This window comes from Mus musculus, chromosome 2 (genome assembly GCF_000001635.26).
Source record: "Mus musculus strain C57BL/6J chromosome 2, GRCm38.p6 C57BL/6J".
NCBI classification, from domain to species: domain Eukaryota; kingdom Metazoa; phylum Chordata; class Mammalia; order Rodentia; family Muridae; genus Mus; species Mus musculus.
In genome coordinates this window covers 30363866-30387849 of record NC_000068.7, presented here as the reverse complement: position 1 = coordinate 30387849, position 23984 = coordinate 30363866, and the positions used below count along the sequence as shown (strand labels likewise).

At 52.8% G+C, this 23984-nt stretch overlaps 1 protein-coding gene across 13 annotated transcripts; it reads right to left on the bottom strand.

Moving 5' to 3' along the window:
- Nucleotides 1-2329: 2329 nt before the first annotated feature.
- On the bottom strand, nt 2330-23617 carry Miga2 (mitoguardin 2). Of its 13 annotated transcripts, none has more exons than XR_003949993.1 (16): nt 23545-23611; nt 20063-20298; nt 18763-18973; nt 17443-17555; nt 16618-16735; nt 16181-16317; nt 12060-12177; nt 11104-11204; nt 10256-10371; nt 9807-9879; nt 9590-9676; nt 6114-6212; nt 5283-5911; nt 4831-4884; nt 4144-4260; nt 2330-3921 (listed from the first exon to the last, which is right to left on the bottom strand). XR_003949993.1 is itself a non-coding variant. In XM_006497593.2 (16 exons), exons 1-16 carry the CDS (start codon nt 23418-23420, stop codon nt 3715-3717), a joined length of 2040 nt encoding a protein of 679 aa, XP_006497656.1. In that variant the 5' UTR covers nt 23421-23557; the 3' UTR covers nt 2330-3714. The 13 variants fall into 13 exon arrangements, 9 of the variants coding, with proteins under 9 accessions (XP_006497656.1, XP_030102435.1, XP_006497657.1 ...); XR_866005.2 differs by having other exon boundaries at nt 23303-23557; XR_003949995.1 differs by having other exon boundaries at nt 12060-12173; nt 23303-23557.
- Nucleotides 23618-23984: the final 367 nt, after the last annotated feature.

The window sequence follows — 23984 nt, the reverse complement described above, 5'->3', positions numbered from 1 at the left end:
CAAGGCATTTTCTTAATTAGTGACTGATGGGGGAGGACACAGCCCATTGTGGGTGGTGCCATCCTTGGACTGGTGATTCTGGATTCTATAAGGAAACAGTCTGAGCAAGTCATGGGGAGCAAAGCCAGTGAGCAGTGCCCTCCATGGCCTCTGCATCAGCTCCTGCCTCCAGGTTCCTGCTCTGCTTGAGTTCCTGTCTTGACTTCTTTCAATGATAGTGATGAAGGCACATAAGCTAAATAAACCCTTTCCTCCCCAAATTGCTTTGGTCATCACAGAAATGGTAACCCTCAGATAGACACACACACACACACACACACACACACACACACACACACACACACTTCAAAAAATTTTTTTAAACCAAATAAAACCTGGGAAGTGGGTGTGGCTCACCCGGCAGATACTTGCTTAGCATACAGGAGGCCTGGATTGGTCCCGAGCTGCAAAATGAATTTACTCTGACATTTTTCTAGTAGAATGAGCACCAACTCAAAGACCACATATATGATATCAAATTCACAGGAAAGGTCCAGAAAACACAAGGAGGGAGGAAAGCTGGCGGCAGGCTTGGAGAGCTCAAGAGGGCGACAGAAATGTTCTACAAGTATATTGTAGTAGCTGGTGCATTACTCTAAACCCTTAAAATAACACATTTATGGGAAACACAGTACACCTCGACAAGGCTGCTGAGACACACTGCTTGCCAGCATTGGAGTGACGTCTGTCATTCCTTAACACCTGCCAAGTTGGTGAAGAGGGCTCAAGCTCGCAGCCGTCCTCCTGTTTAATGTCTCAGGTGCCCCAGCTTACTGCATACTTCCTATGGAGCTGCTAAGGACCGGCTTGTCCTTCTGATCCTGTTCCCACCTCCACAGTGCTGGCTTCCCAGGTGTGTACCACCATTCCTAGTTTAGATATCGCTCGAGTCTGAACCCGGGGCTTCCTGCATGCCAGGCAAGAACTCAACTGAGCCACATCCTCTGGCCTGTGTTTCTCCTTGAGAGAGGGCCTCATGTACCACACTAGCCAGAGACGGCCGTGGACTCCTAACTGTCCCCGGCTCTGGCTCTACCTCCTTAGTACAAGCACTGTTTAAGTGGGCACCACTTTGCCTGTCCCTTTGTTTTTTGAAACAAGGTCTCATGAAGTTCATGCTGGCCTTGGACTCTAACCCTACAACCAGAGATGCCTCTTCCTCTCCCTCCCCAAGATGACAAACTGCACCACCATACCCACACCTTTTTACATAGGACTAGTTAAGTCCTGTGAGAATTCCTGCACACACAGGACAGAGCCGCTGTTTTATGTGCAACTGGAATGTGGGTCCACACACTGGAAAGCTGCACTAGAGCTCTGCTTGCTGAGGTGCTTATGAAAGAAGTTCACACCTGAAGTTCACTCTAAATTCTCTGGAAACATACAAAGCAAACACGACAGAATGGTAACTAAAGGCATCAGGTTTGCCGCTTGCTTTGTTTTTAAAGAGTGCGGTGCTGAGGACTGAACTTGGGGTTTTGTGAATGCTGGGTAAGTGCTCGGCCACAGATATACTTTCAGCCCTAGAAGAATTGTGGTAAGCTGAATGTGGTGGCCCAAGACTAATCCCAGCAATTGGGTACAGAGCCAAGCAGGACTCTGTAGGTTCAAGATTAGCCTGGTCCACACACAAGGACCTGAACATTCAGGGCTACATTGAAAGAAAAAGAAAACAGAAAAATCCTGGGTCTATATACACATATGTTCTACAGAGGTCGGTACTGAATGTCTTCTCTTAATCGCTCTCCAGTCGTGTTTTAAGGCAGGAGCTCTCACTGAGACCAGATGATGATTCAGCTAAACTGGTTGGCCCACATGGCCACAGAGAACAAGCCACTACACAGCCTCTGCCCGTGGCTTCTTCATCAGCTCCTCCTTCCAGGCTCCTGCCTTTAATGCTGTTGATGATGGCCTGTGATGTGGAACTGTGAGTGAAATAAACCCTTTCCTGCCCACGCTGCCATTGGTCATGGTCTTTCTTCACAGCAGCAGTAACCCTAAGCCCGATGCCTATGAAGACACATTAAGACCTGACAGGCTGTGAATCACCTAGCTGGGCACAATGCCCATGACTTACAGATGTGGGAACTGAGGACAAGAAGTGCAGGCCACCCACTACACATCTGCATCTTGTCATCCCAGGGACACACACATCCTGTCAAGCTTTCACCTGGCCGTATCAGGCTGCTCCTGACCTGTTCCTCCTGGAGCCTCTACCCATGGTACAGGGCAAGTGTCCAGCCTTTGGCTCAGCATTGCCCCCACCTCTACCCAGCAAGACACAGAGAAGAGTCGCTTCGGTCCTTTATCTGACTCACAGGCCTTACACACACTCTACCACTGCTGGTTGAGTGCTAGAGGGTGGGGCATAGACACATGAACAGGACAAAAATGAAAATACCACACTGTATGGGTCAGGGGCAGAGCAGAGCAGGCCTTAGCCCAGGGTCACATTCACAGCTCAGGGTAAGTGCAAATGAATGGAATGTCAAGACAGTGCATGAGGGCTGCTCCCTTCTGAGCACAAGCCTCAGAGAGGACCCAGAGCCATGGCTGCCCTCTCTTTACTGCATCCTGCTGACCCTGGGGAACCCTTTTCCCTTCCAGGGAGAGGAACTTGGTTCCAGGAGCCAGTGCTCAACTCCAGACCAGGAGTCTTTTCTCCTGGTGTCACAACCTGGAAGGGATGGAACAGCCAAATAAAGTATTAAGGCAATAAATAAAAACTTCCCAGCTCAGGCAAAAGGAGGGCTGCCAGGACTACTGCAGCTGCCGTGACAAATGCCAACTGTCTGCAGGACGTGGGTGGTGGCAGCCCCAAAGCACGTGTGCATGGAGTTGAAGGCAAAGTGCTGAGTCCAGCTTCCTGTCAGAAAGGGGAAGGGGGAGCTGCCCGCTGTGCAGCCCATGCCCACCCTGCCATGGTTCCGTGCTCACTTTTGGAGCAGTAGATGGGCCACTGTGAGCTCTGACTGGGGCCCAGCACTGCCCAGGAGCTCCTGGCTCACCAGAGAGCAGGAAGCGGCCAGTCCTGCCTCCTCCATCTTTGGTGACAGAGGGGATAAAAACAATCTTTGGCAGGGTGTGGGAATGTGGAGAACAGCGCCAAGGGTTTGTGAAGGGTGAGTACCTGCTCAGATGTGAGCACACATGGGGCAAGCCCACCTCTGGATGGCCCAGACATGGCTTTCCATACTGGCCAGAAGCCTAGGTGCTGGGACTTAATGTAGCTATTGGTGGCTGCTAATTGCAGGACCCTGTGACTGTCACCACCTAGCCCTGTATGTTCTATCCCTCAACTATCCCTTGCCCTCCCTCAGCAGCAGGGGGGGACTGGGGTTCTGTGGTCCATACTCAAGAGCCATTTGCTCCCACACCTTTCTCTCTTGCTACCTGCCCCTGGCCAGTCCCTGCTGACTCTGGCCTGCCTCTGCTGCTCAGGGAACCCCAAGGGCAGCTGCTATCAGTGCTTCTAGTGGTTCCTCTCCATGGAAATTTGTCCCCTGGGTGTTGGGAATTCCCAGGTGAGGAAGTGGAGCAAGCTTAGGGGCAATGGCCCTTGGCCACCATGGCCCTTGGATACCAACCCAAAGGAAGGGAGTGGCAGCTTTCTCTCTCCTATCACCTTGTATCTGAGGCCCAAACAGCCACCTCTCCCCTCCAGCCCATCCCCTGTTACTGCAGCTCTTCCAGGGGCCCATTTTCTCGAGGCAGTGGCCCATTCAGCCCGATGCTACTAGCCACAGGTGCCCCCAGGTAGCCCAATAGAATCTCGCTGCGCCGCCGGGACAGCTGTAGGATGTCTTCTGCTAGGGCTGGCACAGATGTGTAGCGCACGTTGTCCAGGTCGAACATGTCCCTCAGGTATTGTACAATCTGGTGCTAGGGGTAGGAGACTGGTGTTGGGTTTGGGTCCTGAGACATTTTCTACATTCTACAAAGTCCCTTTCTCAATGACCAAGCCCCAGCCCACTCTCCCAGCCTTAAGCAACTGCCTTCCTGGGCTCATCCTATAGTGGTCACCTAGAGCAGCCCGGGTCCCACCCCTCTTCTGGCACTGAGGGGTGTCTGCAGTAGCAGGAAAGCAGGAGTGTTGTCATGTACCTTGAAGAAAGCACAGACTTCCGAGAGCTGGGGCTTGGGTCCGAGGAAGCCAAAGGCCAACACAGGGCTAACATGCTCCGATACGGAGTAGAAATGGGAGATGAAGCCATCAGGCACCTGTGGTGAGTGGCAGGGCTAAGGAGCAGGTTGGGGTTGGGGATCAGGGGTTACCTAAAGGCCACTACATCCTGAACAAGTGGTGAGCTTGTACAACCCTGATTTTTCACCTCTACAGAAAGGGCTAAGAGACTGCTCTGAGAGCTGGCCCTTGCAGGCCTTAGTGGGCAGAGTCTACTCGGAGCCCTGGCCACAGCCGCTGGTACTAATTGCCCAGCAGGGCCTGACAGCCATGGGGAGTGGTGGATCTCAGCTACTCCATCCATGGTGCAGGTACCAGCGGCCTACTGGGAAGGAGAAGAGCTCTGCCTGCCGCCTGACTGCTGTGGCCACTGGCCAGTCATAGGCACTAGCCCTCCCCCCTCTCCCAGGACGTGCATCTCCTCTGCGGGGACATGATGTTTGCTCCTCAGGAAGAATCCTGGCCAAGTGGGGTACAGTGGCAAGATGGGTGGTCAGTGTGGGGTGCAGGAGCCTTGGTGCTTAGCTCCGTCTGTCCCTCCCGACTCAGCCCAACTGATTAGGGGAGTTCTGGTGACTCAGGCCCAAGAAGCCCCACCACTCACTCACCATCAGGAGCCTCCTCTTGGCTTTCAGGACAGACCAGCACGCGGTGGCTAGGGCCTAAAACACAGGCAAGACCCCATCCTGGAGTTAGACTAGTCTAAGTCAGGGCCCCAGCCCTGGCCCAGAATGAGCTCTCCCCATAGCCCACCCACACCTAACTGCACAAGTCTTGCTTTTTATTTTCCCTAAATTTGGCAACAGATGCCTAATTTTTTGTTTTGTTTTTTTCAATACAGGGTTTCTCTGTGTAGCCCTGGCTGTCCTGGAACTTACTTTATAGGCCTCCAACTCAGAGATCCGCCTGCCTCTGCCACCGGAGTGCTGAGACTAAAGGTGTGTGCCAGCACCCACCACCTGGCCAGCTCTGAACCATGTAGGCATTAGGAGCCAAGCTGGGTCCTTCTCAGGGGCAGTGAGCACTGTTACTTGCTAAGCCGACTTCACTCTATACACACCTATTCTTGAATCCAGGCTCTGACTTTTACTGCTTTAGAACTCCATTTGGATGTGGAGGTTTCCAAGCCTGTTTCCTCTTCTGTAAAATGGCCATGACACAGCACCCCACCCATCCCTCACTTGGTGGTTGGGAGCCATCATGAGTACCTATGAATGGCCTAGCTGGAGAAGAGCTGTGGGCACCAGCACCACCATATTATTGGGGGCCTTGGAGTTTCTTGTCATTTTGTTGGGGGTGGGTGGGTAGACGTTCTCTATTTTAACTTAATGGGGTGCAGTAAAATGAATGACTTAGTGCCTGACCAGAGTGGGGGCTCTGCCCATGTGAGGACAACACAGAGGGAGATGTGCACACTGCTGGAGCTGGGGCAGCAGGAAGCGCCCGAGTGCCTGCAGAGAGCCCCGGGTCTGACATCCCACATCTCAGTGGGCAGGGACACAAGAGGACCAGTGCCCAAGGTCCCAGGAAAGGGACGGGAGGGACAGGACCCACTGTTTCTTTGAAGCTGTCAGACAGCCAGCGGTTCCTCAGGACAGCAAGCACCGAAGACGGAGGGTTCTCTAGGTCCTCAAAGGCATCCATGAGGATGAAGTCCAGCACGATGTCGAAGAAGCTCATGCAGGCCACCTTCGGGGAAGAGGGGCATCTAGAGCTACCGTGCCGAGGCCAGGGGGGCCCGTGCGCTACATGGGGAAACGGCTGGGACCCAGGCTCAGTGCAGTGACAAGCCCTCTCAGCTGCTTAGCGCTGATGCAGAGCTGGGCACGAGCTCCCAGCACAATGACCTCGGTCCTGAAGAGTCCCAGGAGGTCAGCACCAGCAGACTCACCCCTCTGCCCTCCAGCTCCAGCCGGGTGGTAGCCCAGGTCTCAGGCCGCAGGGCGTAGCTCAGCATCTCCTCATAGCTCTCCAGGAAGCCTTTGGGACTCTGTGAGAAGTACAGCCAGTTCTGGTTGTGGGAGAGGCCCTGTGACCCAGTTGGATAAGATTCACAAGCAGGCTGGGTTGTGGATAAGAATATGCCAAGCAGGGCTGAGGCCCTACCCCAAAGAGGCGGCAAGGAGGTGTCTTTTGCCTGAACCTTCCAGAGAACCAGGGTGTGTCTGGGGCAAATTCTGCATCAGGACACCCAGCTATGTCAGTCTGACTCATTACTACACACCTGCAGCCTGTGAGAGCCAGGCACCACCCTAAGACATGATCTCTCCTTGGCGATGCCCGGAAAGAGGTGTAGTTTCAAGGGCTGTATGCACACCTGTGCTACCATTGGCCCCTGGCACAGAAACACTCCATAACCAGTGGAGGAAATTCCTGCAGGGGTGGGGGCTGTGGCTCAGTAGCATACGCTTGGCTAACATGCAGTGTGGCTGATACAGGACATGGAAACAGCCCACTCAGAGAGAGACACAGACTTGGCTGAAGGCTGCGTGGTTACAAAATGGCCCTGATGCTACAACTGCAAAGCCTGGACAGTGTCTTCAGAGACCTGCCCAAGGAATCCAGGCAGGGCTATGAGTGCTCCAGTCATGGGCTCAGGAGCTGCCCACGGGCCTTTTCCACCTTGTGAAGCAACAAAGCCTAAGACTGACTGGGCTCTGCTCGGCTTGGCCTGGCCTCAGGCCACCTCACTTCTATTATTCATTCTATTTCAGGGAGGCCAAGGAGAGCCAGCTAAGGGCATGGGCTGGATGTGGCTAAGTGGACCATACAGCCTGGTTCTATCCACTTGCTCGGTGGACTGGGAAAGCCCCTTGTTCTCTCCACACTCAGTTTCCTTATCTGCTAGCGCAGACTGCAACAGAGCTGACCATGGCTAGGGTGGGGTGGGGGGGGGGGCGGGGGTTGGGGTTGGGGACATGAAGAAGCAGCCTGGAGCTCATTTTGGGGCAGATGGAAGGCACTGGGGCAATCTCCAGGCAAGGGTGAATGCAGCACTTGTTAGGGCTTACAATTCTGGCATCGTGGGCATCACTGTTGGACAAGGAGGACATGGGGCACCATATGCATGAGACCAGGTGTTAAAGCCAGAGATGGGAATCCTCAGAGTTCATTTTCTTCACTATTAGACACTAAACAGACCTTTTCCATACTCTCTTCTATGTGAACAGTCTAAATAAACAATAACTGAGGGACAGTGTGCTAGACACAGAGGGCCAGCACAGACAAAAGTCCAAAGCAGGTGGAGGGTCTGGCGTGCCCCCAAGACCCCAGTGCCCCAAGCTGCACAGGGCAAAGTATGGCCAACATAACCACAGATCAGCACTCAGGCCATGGCTGAGGGCTGGCGGGTCTTAAACCACGGAAGACAAGGGTTTACACGGGGCTTTTAGAGCATTCCTCCAGCAAGGACTAGCGAGAAGGACCAGAGGACAAGCTTTGCTCCAGCAGAGCCTCAGGAAGCTGAGGCAGGAGCATTGGCATGAGTTTGAGGCCAGCCTGGGCCTCAAAATCAGAAACAAAAAAACAACCAAAAGAGGAGCAGTGAGATGTGGTGGTGGTGAAGGCCTCTACCATGATCCTGACAACTGAGTTCAGTCCCTGAACCCCGACAGTAGAAGAGAGCCAATCCCCATCAACTGTCCTCTGACTTCCACATGTGTACAGTGGTATGTGCACACACACACACCCCCCACGGCCCTATACTCATGCACACCACACCAAATACAAATTTCTTTTCTTTTTTCTTTTTTTTTAATTTTTTGAGACAGGGTTTCTCTGTGTAGCCCTGGCTGTCCTGGCACTCACTTTGTAGACCAGGCTGGCCTCCAACTCATAAATTCGACTGCCTCTGCCTCCCAAGTGCTGGGATTAAAGGTGTGAGACACCACGCCCGGCCTCAAATACAAATTCCTAAATGCAATTAGCAACTGAAGAAGCTGGCATGTCACGGCTATGCATGCTTTTTACCCCATCCCTTGGGAGGCAGATGCAGGAGGACAAGATATCAGGGTTGTCTCAGCCACACAGCTGGCCTGTGTCACAGAAGCCCTATCAAGAGACTGGCTCCAACGCAGTAACAAAAGCACTGGTGAGTGATAAATATGAAAACTTATGCAAGCTCTTCCATAAGCAAAGAGCAAGGGAGCCGTGAATAGCGACAAAAGGTCAGGATTACAGAAACCCAGTCTGAGCCAAGACAAGCGGATAGACTCCTATGCTGCCAACAAGGACCTAAAGTGACAGTCCCTTAAAACATCCTTCTGCCAGGACCTGCGACAGAGCCTCCCAGGTCCCAGATGGGACCCACCACAGCGCACCCGCCCACAAGGTGAAGTGCTTTGCTACCAGGGCAGCACACTGGCGAGGGGAGGTGGATGTACTGCCCTGAGAAACCACTGAGCAGAAACTGCAAGCTGTTTGCACAGAACAGGCCAGAAGGTAGGCAATGACACCATGGTCAGAGTGTCCATAGAGCAGAGGGCACTTGGGACTCCAGCAAGGGTGGCCATGGACAGATGCAGGGGACCCTTCTGCGGTCTGCATTTGTTTGTTTGTTTTATTTTTCAAGACAGAGATTCTCTGTGTAGCCCTGGCTGTCTTCAAACTCAGTCTGAAGATCAGGCTGGCCCTGAACTCACAGATTTGCCTGCCTAAGGGATACCCCACTACCACTTACTTGGCTTGTGGTTTGTGTTTCATTATTGGCCAATTTTACAAAGCTGTACTGCTAGAATCACCAAGTAAGAAAGAGTTCACGTCTCTAGTTTTCCAAGTGGAGCAGGAGCCAGGGACCCACAAGCCTTTCTCCGTGCCTATGGCTCTAGGAAGATGCCGGGGTTTTAAAGTGTTTGTGCACGTGTGCAGGCCAGAGAGAAAATCAGAAGACGTTCCTCAGACAGGGTCTCTCACTGTGGCTGGGGGCTCACCACTCAGACTGACTGGCCATGGATCGGCCATTCCGCCTCCACAGCACTAGCAGTAAACATACTCTAGCACACGTGACTTCTTCACAGATGGGTTCTAAATTCAGGTCCTCAGGCTTACAGACCGCACTTGACCAGCCGAGCCATCTTCGCAGCCCAAGCTCTGTCTGAATTATCACTGTGTTGGCATGCATGATGAGTGTGGACCCATCTCTACCACAGCTGCTGTGGAGGAACTCTGGGGGCTTGGCTCTCTCTTTTCACAATTCGTTTGGGGATCTTATTCAGGTTGCCAGTCCTGTACCCACTGAGTCACCTCACAGGCCCAAGATTTTTGTGTTAAAAACCCAGTCAACAGTCGACAAAACAAAACAAAGCAAAGCAAAAGCCCAGCCTGAGGTAAGGTTCTGAGGGGAATCTGAAGCAGGCCCACGCCAGCTACCTTCTCAGCCTTGGTCATCAGGCCCGTCACCATCTGCCGGCCGACCTCCCCAAAGAAGATCTGGTTGCTTCTTTCTTCTAGAAGCCCCTGAGGAAAGAAGAGGGTAAGGAGCAGCCTTCCAGAGCCAGTGGAGAGGGCAGAGTTATGGCCGGGCATGGGGTGGCCCTGTACTCGGCAGGCCCAACCCCCTCCCTCGTGGTCCTTGCACCACACCCACCTCAAAGGCCTGCCGTACACAATGCAGCTTGGCTAGGAAGTCCTGGTCACTGTAGCAGCCCAGCAGCTCTGTCCTGAGGAGAGGGACAGACAGTGTCACACCACCTGGTCCTACCTGGCAAAGACCCAGTGGAGGGTAGGGTGTACCTTGGGTGAGGTGGAGGGGACAAAGGTCCAATCTGGCCCTGCCTCAACCTAGCAGTGTGACCTCAGGTTGGTGCCAGTCTCCCTCTATCCTTCAACCTCTCCTCAACCGAAGGCAGAGGCTGGCTGGCTGTTCTTTGGGACAACATTGCCCCCTCTGGACATGGCCACAGTTGGCAGTCATGGCTATGGTACCTGGGCTAACACCTCACCTCCTTTGGTCACAACCAGCATCACTGTGCACCTCTGCCCCTTCTCCCTGGGGCTGGAGCTCTCTCCCCCACAGTGCTCCCCCCCAACTCTCACCTGAGTGTTCGGCAAGGGACTCTTCCTTCCTTCACCAGCTGCAGAGCCTCCTCGTAGGCAGCAGCAGGCCTGGAGAGAGGAAGCGGGTACTCGCCGATCTGCAGGGACTCAAAGATCTGGGAAAGAGCCAAGGAGGCCAGTGAGCATCACCCCACAGAGACCAGTGAGCATCACCCCACAGAGACCAGTGAGCATCACCCCACAGAGACCAGTGAGCATCGCCCCACAGAGACCAGTGAGCATCGCCCCACAGAGACCAGTGAGCATCGCCCCACAGAGACCAGTGAGCATCGCCCCACAGAGACCAGTGAGCATCGCCCTACAGAGGCCAGTGAGCATCGCCCTACACAGGGCAGAGCTCTGGGTCCCAGCAACAGGGACCACCCTAGGTGCCTTCCTTTGGCCCATCATGAAGCACACTGGCCCCATGAGACAGGAGGCCTAGGTTCATGTCCAGCCCTGGACCTCAGCTCTTCTACTGCTAGGATCCCTTCTGAAAGAGAACATCTGCTAAACACATGCTCTCATCTTCCTGTCCCAAGCACAGATACCATCCCCCCTGCCCCAGCCTGGTGGCAGACTAATGCTAACCAAAGGACTAAATGAATTAGAGAAGCCAGAGGTGGGTGCAGTTTAGAGCCCTAGGGATGGGAGGGGCCGGATATCTCTGCTTGACCATGTAGAACTATAACCCGGGCCTCTCAGGCCTCCTGACCTGGGAACTTCAGAGTATTTGGAAAGCAGGGCTTCATTCCCACCCAAGAAAATAACCTTACTCCCCACACACACACAACCCAGTCCTGGCCCAGAGGACCTGGCCCCCCAACTTGGTCTCCCAACCTATTTACCTCAGTGGCTGAGAAAAAGGAGTCTTCAGAGGTCAGGCTGTCCTCATCGTCAGCTCGAAGTCGCAGTGAGCCCTCAGTCAGTGGCAGCATTAGGGTCCTCTCTGGAAGGGAGTAAGACTGGGCTGAGACCTGCCACTACTCCATGGCATTGACAGGACTGGCACACAGCACTGCTACCCCGAGGCTTTGTCTGGAGCAGATGTTGGCAGAAGTCACAAAGCTGCCCTGAGTTATGTGGTGACAGCGGGGTCATCTCTATACCCATCCTCTATGTGGCCCTGTGAGTGTTTCTCTTTCTAAAAGGCTATAACCGCCCAAGGGCATCTGCAGGCACTTAGCCAGCATTCCCACATCTAGGCTCTAGAACTGAGGGGTCTAGACCTTCCAGGATACTTCAAAAGGCACACCAAATAAGTAAATGCCAGACTTGATGGCAGCCACATGAAAGCCCTACCAACCTGTGCCACAGAGGAAGACCCAAGGGAACAGGGCTCTTCCGAAATAGGCAAAGTCACACAGAGGCCAATGCCAAGCCAGGGAGGGTGTGGCCCACAGCATTAGCCCGATCTCTCTGGGGCCCAGATGCTAGCACAGTGCACCTCAGAAAAGCTCCAATGAGTGGCAAGAGAACTGATTGGCCCACGCAGCCTGCCTTTGGGAAACGGCCACGTGAACCCAAAGGCCTGCAGAGCTGTCCAGGAGACAGAGGCACGCGGCTCAAAGGTGTTCTCAAGAGGCCGGGGCAAAGCACACAAACTATGGACTCCGAGCCTCATCTTGCTTCAGTGTCTGTCTGCCATTTTAAGGGAATACCTACCTCGGTCTCCCTATTTGTTCAAACTTGAATTTGTTTGCAGCTCTGGGGAAACATGCCCTGGCTCTCTAGATTTGCCCCCCGCCCCCCCCCTTCCATTCTTGCACTTCAGGCCCACAGCAGCCTGTGTGCTCCAGCTCACCAAGATCCAACAGCATGCTGTCAGAGGGGAAGGTAGAGCCAAACTCTTCCTGCAGGTGGTAGGCCCGGTGCAGCAGGGACTCCAGCTTCTCAGCAAACTCCCTTCGTTGGGACTCTGGCTATGACAAAACAATGACCTTCAACCCAGAGCTGCAGAACTCCCCATTCAGGTAGGGCCCTGAGGAAATGGAGCCAGCTCTGGGTCCAAAAGAACTCTAGGCTTGTATTGCCCATTGCAGGAGGCACTGGCCACATGTGCTGTACATACACAGGCCATGATGCCAGAAACACATGCACAGTATCTGGGCAGAAGGGCATCGTGCCCCACACCTGTAATCTGGGAGCCCTACGAGAAAATCTCAGGTTGAGGCCAAACTCACAGTAGGGTATGTCCGCCTCTGCCTCCCAAGTGCTGGGGTTAAAGCTGTGTGCCACCGTGCCCAGCAATATTACTTTTTTTTTTTTTTTTGGTTTTTCGAGACAGGGTTTCTCTGTGTAGCCCTGGCTGTCCTGGATCTCACTCTGTAGACCAGGCTGGCCTTGAACTCAGAAATCTGCCTGCCTCTGCCTCCCGAGTGCTGGGATTAAAGGCGTGCGCCACCATGCCCGGCTTGCTATATTACTTTTTAGTTTTACTTTAGGTTTGACTATGTAACCCTGGCTGGCCTAGAGCTGGCTATAAAGAATAGGGTCAAAGTCGCAGAGACCCACCCAATGTGGGACATGCAGTGGTAGTGAGTTCCAGGTAGCCAGGACTACATAGCAAGACCCTGTCTCAAAAGAAAGAGGTGGCACAGGCCTTTAGTCCTGCACTCAGGAGGCAGAGGCAGGAGGATCTCTGAGTTTGAAGCCAGCCTGGTCTACAGAGAGAGAGTTCCAAGACAGCCAGGGTGCACAGAGAAACCCAGAAAAACAAAGACAAAAAAAAAAAAAAGATTAAAAAAAAAAAGTAAACAATTTGATCTCATTTATTTTTTCTTGTTTCCACCCTGAGATAGAACCTAGGCTGTCCTCAAACTCACTATATAGCCAAAGATGACCTCGACCTCCCGATCCTGGGATTACAGTTGTATAGCACTCCCCCGCTTTTACATGGTGCTGAAGGCTGAGCTCAGGGCTTCCTGCATGCTAGGCAGGCACATCCCGGCCCTGCTTGCTTTTTTTGTTGGCTGGCAGGCTGAACATATTTTCTAGAAAACATTGTGTCTCTAAGTGACTCAAGCCTTTCCCTGAAACCTGCCTAGTGCAGGGCCTGTGTACCTGGGCAAGCCCTTCATGGTGACCTCCTCCCAGGACTTCTCTATAGAAGGGACTCAAAAGCTTCACCTTGTGCAGAGGGTTTCTGGGGCTCAGGTGCAAATGGTAGTAGCTGTTACTGGGTTACCAAGCAAGGGTCATTCCACCTCCTGAGTGTCAAGGCTACAGGTGACAAGCTGGACAGCAAAGAACATACGGTCCTGGGAAGGTCTAGGTGACAGGAGAGTCGTTGCAAGGTGACACAGGTGGGCTTCACTAGAGGTGGAGGGGAGGAGCTGGTGTGGAGCACAGCCTCCTGTGACCTCTGTGTGACTTTTGACCTCCAGCCCCAGCCCCTGCATGGATGTTGGGTGGTGCTCTCTCCGCGCAGGGGCTCTTGGGTTTGGGTCCCAGGGTGAGGCCTGACTACTTTCTCCATGGAGGTGGAGGTAACCAGAGTAGAGCTGTTGCTAAAGTAACCAGAGCCCAGGGAGGAAACAGATGAGGACCAATTAAGGCCGAGAAAAGGCCAGAAGAGGTTAAGAGGCGGCCATGGCTGAGGTCTCACCCTGGACCTTGCTGTTCAGCCTCAAAGCTTCTCTCAGGGACAGAGATAATTCAAGGTGGTGAAGTGTCCCGGGACAGAGACCTGGACCAGCCCTCAGAACTCTCTCCTGCATGACTGGCAGCTCCTGAGGATGTCTGTCAGAGCTCTGGGAAGTAGCTTTGAGTGGTTAAGGCTGCAGGGACTTAGCACAGAAGCTCAACCAACTCAAGAATAGCAGATGTGATAAATTTCAGAATGTTTTAAAAAACTTAGTTCTGAGACAGGGTCTCATTTAGTCCAGCCTGGCCCCACACTGTGTAACCTCAAACTTCTGTTTTATTTTATTTTATTTTATTTATTTTATGTATATGAGTACACTGTCACTGTCTTCAGACACACCAGAAGAGGGCATCAGATCCCATTACAGATGGTTGTGAGCCACCATGTGGTTGCTGGGATTTAAACTCGGGACCTCTGGAAGAGCAGATGGTGCTCTTAACCACTGAGCCATCTCTCCAGCCACTTTGTTTTATTTTTTGACACATGGTTTCTCTGTGTAGCCCTGGCTGTCCTGGAACTCACCAAGCTGGCCTCCAACTCAGGGATCCGCCTACCTCTGCCTCCTAAGTGCTTTGATTGAAGGGGTGTGTCACCTCCGCCCGGCTGTACCCTGAAACTCCTGGTCCTGTTGCCTGTACCTCCCACGTGTGGCATTGCTGTCAGATCCCTGCTTCTGTGGAGCTGGGGATGAAACCCAGGGGCCTGAGGCCCGATATACAAGCTACAGCTAAGCTGTTCCTCCAACCCAGAACTTAAGAGTATCTTCTGTGTCTCAATGGATGCCATGAAGAATGTGAAAAAAATCTCCATGCCTTTAAACCCAGCACTTGGGAGGCAGAGGCAGGAGGATCTCTCTGAGTTCAAGGCCAGTATGGACTACAGCTCTAGGACAAGCAGTCAGGACTATGTAGAGAGGCTCTGTCTCAAAACAAAACAAAACCACTCAACATCACCATGGAAAGACTGAAAAAAGCTGGGCATGGTGGCGCACGCCTTTTCCAGAGGTTCTGAGTTCAAATCCCAGCACTCGGGAGGCAGAGGCAGGCGGATTTCTGAGTTCAAGGCCAGTCTGGTCTACAGAGTGAGGTCTAGGACAGCCAGGACTACACAGAGAAACCCTGTCTGGAAAAAACAAACAACAACAAAAAAAGTAAATAAAAATAAAAAAATATAAAGGCCTGTTCTATGCACACGTCTTGTGTGCCTGCCCATACAAGGCTCTCAGCTTAATTCCCAAGGGTTTTTTATTTATTTTGTTTTGTGTTTTTTCGAGACAGGGTTTCTCTGGCTGTCCTGGAATTCACTTTGTAGACCAGGCTGGCCTCGAACTCAGAAATCCACCTGCCTCTGCCTCTCGAGTGCTGGGATTAAAGGCGTGTGCCACCACTGCCCAGCAATTCCCAAGTTTTTGATTTACGTCTTTTTATTTGAAACAAACAGAAGAGAAAAGTACTGTCAACCTAATGAAAGTCTGTTTACCTTTCTCTCCAGAACTTTCCACAGGAAACTACATGTGCTAAAAATGGTCACCAAATGGACATGGTGGCACACACTTTTAATCCCAGCACTGGGAGGCATAGGCAGGTGGATCTCTGAGTTCGAGGTCAGCTGAGTCTACAGAGTGAGTTCCAGGACAGCCAGAGCTACACAGAGAAACCCTGTCTCAAAAATAACAGAGAATGAGGGGACGGCTAGAGAGATGGCTCAGCTGTTAAAAGAGTACTTGCTGTTCTTCCAAAGGACCTGGGTATGGTTCCCAGTGCCCATTTGGTGGCTCACACCTGTAATTCCAGTTCTAGGGGACCCAACACCATCTTGTGGACTCTGTGGGCACCAACATGGTATATAGACATGCAGGGAAACAAATAAAAAAATAAATAAAAATAAGTAAAAAAATCTTACAAATAAATAAGAGTATGAAATTACAATCAAAAAACGTAAGTGATGTTCTCCCCCCCCCCAAAATACCATAAACAAAACCCAAAGGCCCCAGAATCCAGTCACTAGAATAGAGGTCCATCTCCTATAGTCCTGCATCAACACCCACACCATCCCCCAATATCCCCCAGGCCCTGAACAGAGCTGAGAAGAGTGATTATCAAAGTGGGACTTGCTCACCAAGCGCTCACCAATGCAACAGCATCAAGCACGCACTCGAGCTACTATATTCATTCTAAGTGGCACTTTTGTGGACGGGAACCCAGTGAGTGCCCTGGGAGAGGCACACTCAATCAGCCGTCACCTGGCCAAGTTCGCAGTGACTGGGGAACACCACCTACCTCTGACAGTGCTTCTGATGCGGTGTCTGGGTTCTGGAGGCTGTCGCCTGGTGTGGGGGTGCTGCCTCCATCCCCTCTCTGGCCCACACTCAGTGCCTGCTCCCATTTCTGCAGGGCTTCCTCAAACAGCTCCATGCCTGAGAAAAGAGAAAGGCTCAGCTCCCATAGGCTTGCCCTAAGGGGATGAACATGGCAGGGCGGCAGAGGGCCACAGCAGGGTGAGAACTGGGCAGGACTCTACAGCTGGGTCTTGCCTCCTTCTGGGCTATCCAGTACTTAGGCTTTTATCTAAGCAGGATGTGTCTTCTGAGAATTGACAGGGATCTAGGGTGGGGCAGTACCTGAAGAAGTGACTTGCCTTACCCAGACTCCTGGAAGGCCATTCTTGCCTGCCACAGTTACCCTACCCCAAGCCCTGGGCTTGACTCCCAGCCAACCTTGCACATAGAGGCTCTCGGCACTGCCATCAGTGGTGGGCACAGACTCCTCCATCCCTCGGGCTTCCCATGAACCTGAGCACGCAGCTGTAGGGCTGGATGAATTGACCACTACCATCTAGGGACCAAGTACACAGAGAAGAGCGCAGTGAGCCCACCCCGACCGCCTAACCGCAGGCCACAGGTACTCTCCTAGATACCTCCTGAGGGAGCTAGGTCAGCACCCACATTATTAGAGCAGCTCAGTGATGCCCACAGAGACCCCCAAAATACAAAGAAACACAGAGGTCAATACCCGATGCCATGTGTGAGACATCCCTGGGCCCGGTCCCTGCTCACTAGTCTGTCAAGGAGGACAGACAGCTGCCACCTTGTTTCGGGACCTCACAATCACAAGATGGCCTCCACCTTTCCGGAGGAGACTCAAGGGCAAGGGCACAGCACAGCGCTAGAGCTGAGCAATGCACTCACAGTGAGTCCATGAGCCCCGGGGGCCGGGCTCCGCAGAGACAAAGCTCACCTGTCTCCTTTCTCTCTAGACTCTCAGCCCAGCCCCATCCTGACACTTCCCAGGCACTCGCTCCTCCTCTGATGCCCATGCCCGCTCGCTGATAAGCTTACTCTCTGGCACCTACACACCCGTCTCTAACTGGTGCCTCCAACCATCATCAATAGGCTCCAGAGCTGGAATTCATGAATGAGGGTGGGAAGCAATGAAGGGGACCTATCTCCCACCTCCCTAACAGCCTACAAGTTTCCTTAGGGCAGAGTCCAAGAGTGGCCTGGTGGCACCTGCCTCCACACATCTCCTCCCTGGCTTCTTACCGAGGCCAGGCTGTGGGAGGAGCCTGAGTGCTTGCTGGGCTCGATGGAGGAGATGCCACTAAGAGTGTCGTTGCTCTTGCTGCTGGGGCTCTGAACCCTCCTGCTGGAGCAGCCTGTGAGGAGAAGGGTGGGTCTCACATTCATCCTCCCACGGAGCCTCCCTCCCATCCTTATCTTTCGGGAAGAGTGTCCTGACCTAAGCCAGGACACCAGTGGATTCCTCTGAGTGTGTACACTTAACAGAGGACTAAGGCTTTTCCTTTGCCTGCTGGCTTAACACAAGGCCAGGCCCATAGGAGGGCCCCAAACGCTGGGACAGGCTGAGAGCAAGGCGGGTCACCTCCCTACCTCTTACTCAGTTTGCCTGAGTGATTGATAAAGAACGTTCTTTTACAGATGCTTCAGCAGGTAAGGGAACTTGCTACCAGGCCGAAGGACCTGGGTTCAATCCTCAATGAAGGAGAGACCCAATTCCCGGTGAATCAGAGAGGCCCTCTGATCACCTCACGTACACCATGGCGCAGAGCGTACAATAAATAGATAAAACAGTCCGTAAACCTCATTCTCCTTAATTAGTTTTGGTTTTTTGAGACAAAGTCTCAGTGTGTAGCCCACAGTGGCCTTAAGTTCTACACCTGCCCCATCTTCCCAAGTGCTAGGATTACGGGCACACAGTATCACACCTGGCTTTAAACATTTATTTTCCAAGGAAACTTGTTTTTCCCAAGTTGTGAACCTATGAGAGCGCCTTGCTTTGAAGGAGAGCAACGTGACAGTGACCAGTAGCAAACAACTGGGTCTCACGAGGGCCGGCAAGATGAGCCCAGGCCTCAGCATGACCCCAGAACCCACAAGTGAAAGAGGCAAGAACTTACACATGCAAGTTGCCCTCTGACCTCCACAGTGTACTACGGCACACCCACACACCTTTGCTCTCACACAAACTCCAAGATCAACTTTTTCAAAGTTTTCCCACAGTGGCTCAGTTCTGTGATGGCACTGTCTCAATGTTCCGGACACACTAAAAAGGCGAATCTTACCACACCCAAATCCCTCCTCTCCCATTTAAGAGGAGAACAGAGACACACCACACCAGTGTGTTCACGAGCTCCGCATCTTTATTCCTGAGCTTGGGGAAATTCCCTACAGTAAGAAGGACACCCAGGACCAACGCCGCGCACCACACCTGAGCCCAGTGTCTGTTCTGCTGTCTACTGAGGGTAACTTAGCTGTGAGGTGGGAAGGCACGAGCCTGAGACCCACAGCGAATGCTGCTGAGAAGTGACTCAGATGCCAGAGGCTCCCCAACCACATACCTACCTTTCTTCACCGAAGGGACCTTGCGGGCCATGAGGATGGGCATGGGCACCGTGCCCAGCTGCTCACCTCCCATCTCAGGGCCCACCTGCTTCTTCTTCCGCCGGCGCCTTTTCAGCTGGTGGGCAGCCAGGGCCAAGGCCACAGTCCCAAGGGCTGTGGCAAAAAGAACCTTCCTCAGGCCCGGTGTCAACCGCAGCTGGGAGAACGCGGACTAGAGGAAAGAGACAAGTGGTCTGGTTATGTTGTCCAAAGGGAAGCTCTGGGTGTGGCCACAGTATTCCTCTGCTGACCGAAGGGGTGACAAGGGGCACTGAAGAGTAAATCAAGTCACCTTCTCTGACATGTGGATCAGAAATATAAAGATAGCATAACTAACGCATTACGGAGGAGATGAATCCTGGGGTGGGTCCCGTGTGCCCCGACACTGCTAGCCACCATTCTGTGCCTGTGCACTGCACCAGGGCCTGAACCGTGTCACCTGTCAGAATCTCTGCCAAACGAGGAACCTAAGGGTCACATCAGTTAAGGCGTGTGCAGGCAGTGACCAATATACAGCTCAAACCCCGATGACTCCATTTCCCAATGACAGTCACTACCAAGACCACCCATCCAAACAGGCCACCCTCTGCTGCTGGCCAGGTGGAACTCTGTCCCACAAAAGAGAGCTGCAGGGCATGTCAAGGGACTTAGAGACAACTAAAGTCAAGAGGTTGCCTAGCCTTTGGGTAAACACTGGGTTTAGGGCCCCAGTTCTTTTATGTACTCCTGATTTCCTTAGGGAAACGATACCAGATATACATAAGGATAGCTAGTGTTGCCTGTTAACCTGAGAGAACTAGAGCCTCCTAAGAGCCAAGCCTCCTGACACACCTGTGAAGAATTACCTATAGCAATGTTAGCATCTGAGACTGTCTGTGAGGGATAGCTCAAATCGTGTGGCATATCTGTGAAGGGGGCCACTACTGGGCAGGGCAAGATGCCCTGTAAAAAATGGAGAAAGCGAGCTAAACACTAGCATCCCTCTGACATCCTGTTTCCTGTGAACAGATGCTGCGACCAGCCAGCTTCCAGCTTCTGCTGCCATGCGTTCCACACTGGATTGTGATGCACTGACCCATGAGGCCAAATCACCTCCTTCTCCCTTAAGGTGCTTTGGTCTTTCAACAGAGCAATGAGAAACTAACTAAGACACATGGAATTATAATAACACAGTAAGAAATTAACTAAGCCACATAGCCTTGACAAGGACTCAGCTCTCTCAGGCAATGAGGACCCCTAGAGAGGACCACACCCATCTTACCTGACCAAAAGTTGTGTACAGGAACACTGGAATCTCAGCCACAGTCATGGCCAGAGCCTGGATCATGGACATACCCTCAGTCCTCCGGAATGCCATGGTAGGTCCACCACCCGAGACGGGACCTCCTGGGGTGAGAGCTTGCAAGGAGAATGTCTTCAGCTGGTCTCTGGCTGGGTCCTGGGTACCATCCACTCCCCAGCAGGACAGGGGCACACATAACAGGTCCTTCCACAAAGCTGACAGACAGATGACCGAGTGAGACACAGAAGGTGCATACAGGGCATGAGTGGTAGAGCGCTCACCTCCCTATGTCCAATACCCAGTTCTGCCAACAAGCTTGGGGGCAGTGAGATAGCTAAGCAAATAAAAGAACCTGCTGAGCAAGCCTGACAACCGAGCTCCCCAGGATCCAAGGTTGAATGTGATGGATCTCTGAGCATGTCCACGAAGAATGAACTACGTTAGTAAAGGTGAGAAGACCCATCCACAGTAGGTGGCACCATTCCCTAGGCTAGGGCCATGTACTGTGTAAAAGCATACACACATTCTTTGCTCTCTGCCTCTTAACTGAATGTAACATGGACAGCTGTCATGAGATCCTGTCATTGTGACTTTCTCACAATGATGGACTATCACCTGGGACTGTGAGGCAAAACAAAGCATTCCTCCCCTAAATTGCTTTTGCTGGGGTGTTTTATCACAGCAACAGAAATGAAACCAGAAGCCAGGCATGGTGGCTCACACCTTTAATACCAGCACTCGGGAGGCAGAGGCAGGCGGATTTCTGAGTGTGAGGCCAGCCTGGTCTACAGAGTGAGTTCCAGGACAGCCAGGGCTATACAGAGAAACCCTGTCTCGAAAAACCAAAAAAGTTGGCTCAGCAAGTTAAAAACATTAGCTATCCTTCTAGAAGGCCCAGATTCAATTCCCAGCACCCAAATGCTAGCTCACAACTGTCACAACTCCAGCTGAAGGGGACCTGATGCCCTCTGCCCTCTTCTGACCTGTGAAGGCACCAGGCACTCATGGTGCACAGACATATACACATGCAAAACGCTCATCTATGGGATGTTTTGTTTGTTTGTTTGTTTGTTTTGTTTTTTACAGAAAGGTGCACATGTCAGCACACAGAGATATAAACAAGAGAGGCCCCAGAGGTTGGGCACTTCAGGCTTGTGATTCCAGCTGAGGCAGGAGGATCAAAAGCTCAAAGAATGACTGGGCAACTTGGGCAGACCCTGTCTCAAAATTTTTTAAAGCACTTGTCTAGCGTGAAGCAGTGGGGGAAAAAAATAGTGCCTCCAGTGGCTGAATGAACAGCAGGCGTGCATCAGGAACACCAGGCCCCAGCCCTCTGCCCCCACAGGCAGGCAAGCAGCCAGATACCCCACAGACACCTCTATAAGCCCGGCAGCAGAGGGAGACATGCGTGGCATGTTGGCATAGAAAGAACCCTGAGACCGGGAGATAAATAGGTCATCCCCTAACTCAGGGCCTTCTGCACTTTCTCAGTCTTTCTAAAAACACTGGCCATCTTCTAAATAAAGATCTCAGGCTGCAGACTGACATCCTTTTCAGAGCCAGGAATGCTTCACTTCCTGTGGCCTAAATATTTGTGCTGATCTTGTTGTGGTGGTGGGGGTTTTGTTGTTTGTTTTGTTTTGACTTATATTTATTTTTGAGACAGAGTCATATACTGTAGCACAGGCTGGATCTGAATTCTAGATACTTCTCTTACTTTTTGTCCCCCAAGTGTTGTGTTTCCTGCTATGAACCAACTGAGTCATGACAGCTATATGGGCAGATGTTTCTCCCTGACTCTCCCCACCTTCTCATGAAGAAACTGAGTTTTGTCCAACCTAAGCCAGGAGTCCAAAATAACTCATCGGTTGCTAAGTGGTGAAGAGAGGGTATGTCAAGGTCTACTGGACTCTGGGTTCTGCTTAACACAGCAGGAACAGGCAGTGCACCCCAGCAGAGACACAGAGAGAAAAGATAGCCCAAGACCCACTAAGACCCAAAGCCAGATGAGATGTTTGATCACATATTCTGAGACCCCAAGACCCTGCAGCAGGGGTCTTGTTCAAGTTCAAGGATGCTTTCTGAGATCTTCAGAGGAAGGAACACCATAGGCCAGGACAGACCCTGTCTCTCTGGGATGATGACCAAAAGTCACTAGGCCAGCACAAGACATGAACAAGGAACAGATTATCCTTGGTGAGTGGGGGAAGGCATACAGCCCTATCAGGCTGGCCCTAGGGCTGTGGGGGGAGGGGAGAGGGCAAGAGGGCTGGCAGGCAGAGTGAGGTTCAAGGGCTAAAGAAATTGCCACACTGTCAAGGGCAGGGTACATTTTTGCCTAGAGGTTAAGTGGGCTATGATGTGCCTCCAGCCTGGCAGGGCACTGAGTGAGAGACAAGGACATCAAATAGCAGGAGATATACTTCTCAGAGCATTTCAACAAGCCAGCGCACTAGCTCTCTGTGAGGCCTCAGTGGAGTCCTTCTCAGAGCACGCAAGGATAGGAATACTGAGGCTTTGAGAGATGAGGACCGAGGCTGGGCCGAGCACCCTAGCCATTGCCTGCTGCTTGCTTGTATCAAACCTGAGGGCCTTGAACGTCTGGGAAGGCCACCTGGTATTAGAGGTGAGCCTATTCTAGGATCCAGGCAGGAGGAGAGAGGGAAGGGGAGGCCTGGCATCTGTTTGCAGGTGAGTCCAGTTAGCCTTGTCTGTGCCCAAGAGGAAGGAAGGGTCCAAGCTCATCATCATATCCTACCTGTCTCTCTATTCTAATGCTGGCCACCAATCCTGCTCCACATTCTTGAGCAGGTAGGTTATCTGCTCCTCCACCCTGGCACCTTAGGCCTGATATCCCGGCTTTCCAATCCAGGCCCTCCTCTTTTGTGCAAGCCAACCCTACTAATTGGCCTGAGCATTCTCTCGTCCCACTTTGACCTGGCTGTGTTATCAGAACCAGGCAGTACTACAGCTCACTCTGCCTCATGTCCTGTTTGTCCCACCCCTGCACATCTCTGTGGGATCCCACGCAGCCGGGCATTGGGCAACCCCACAGTGAACATCAACAATATTCCAAGCTTCAGTATCTGCTCCTTGCGGAGCCTGGGCAGGGACCTTCCTGCTTTGGCCCCGACCTCCCTAGGACATCCTTGACCGCTGTCCACATACAGCGCTGCCCACAGCCGGCACACCTGGGGGGGGAGGTGCCCGCGACCATACTTTTAGATGCTCGCAGCGTTCCAGGCCCGGGAGTCTCCTCTCTGACCCAGCTCCTTTCTCGTTCCACCCACGGAGCCACGCATCCTCTCGAGCCGCCTGGTCCAGGGGATCCACTCATCCCACCTTGGACACCTTCGCGGGCTGGCTGGATCGCAGACCCCGGCGTGGGCCGGGTTCCATGCTCCGCAAGCCTCGCTTCTAGCCCTGCTGATCTGGTCGCCCGCGCAGTGGCCGTCACTCACCAGGGATCCCATCGCTGGGGAAGGGCAGCGTCTCCTTTCCAGGCGGCAATACAACCAAACCACGCCGCTGGATGGGGAAGGCGTGGCCTCGGGCCGGCCAACACAGCTCTGACCAATGAGCGTCTCCATATCGCTCCGCATCGGCGAGGCCCTTGGCCAATGGGGTGAGCTACGTGATCACGCAGACTCCGCCTCCCTCGCTTTTCGCACCGCCCCCTAAGTGTGGTTGCAGTGTGGAATGTCCTCTTCTCTCCTCCGATTGGTCACTAGGATTAGACAGACACACGGACACTAAAAAGGCGGTGGAGTTAGTGGACACCTGGGGCTTTCTGGGAAGCAGCTGCTTAGAGAGTCTCTGCCACACGCTGGTCCTCAGCGTTGTTGTCACTGGGATGTCACACCTGATTACCAAACTCCTGCGCTACACATACTCTCACACC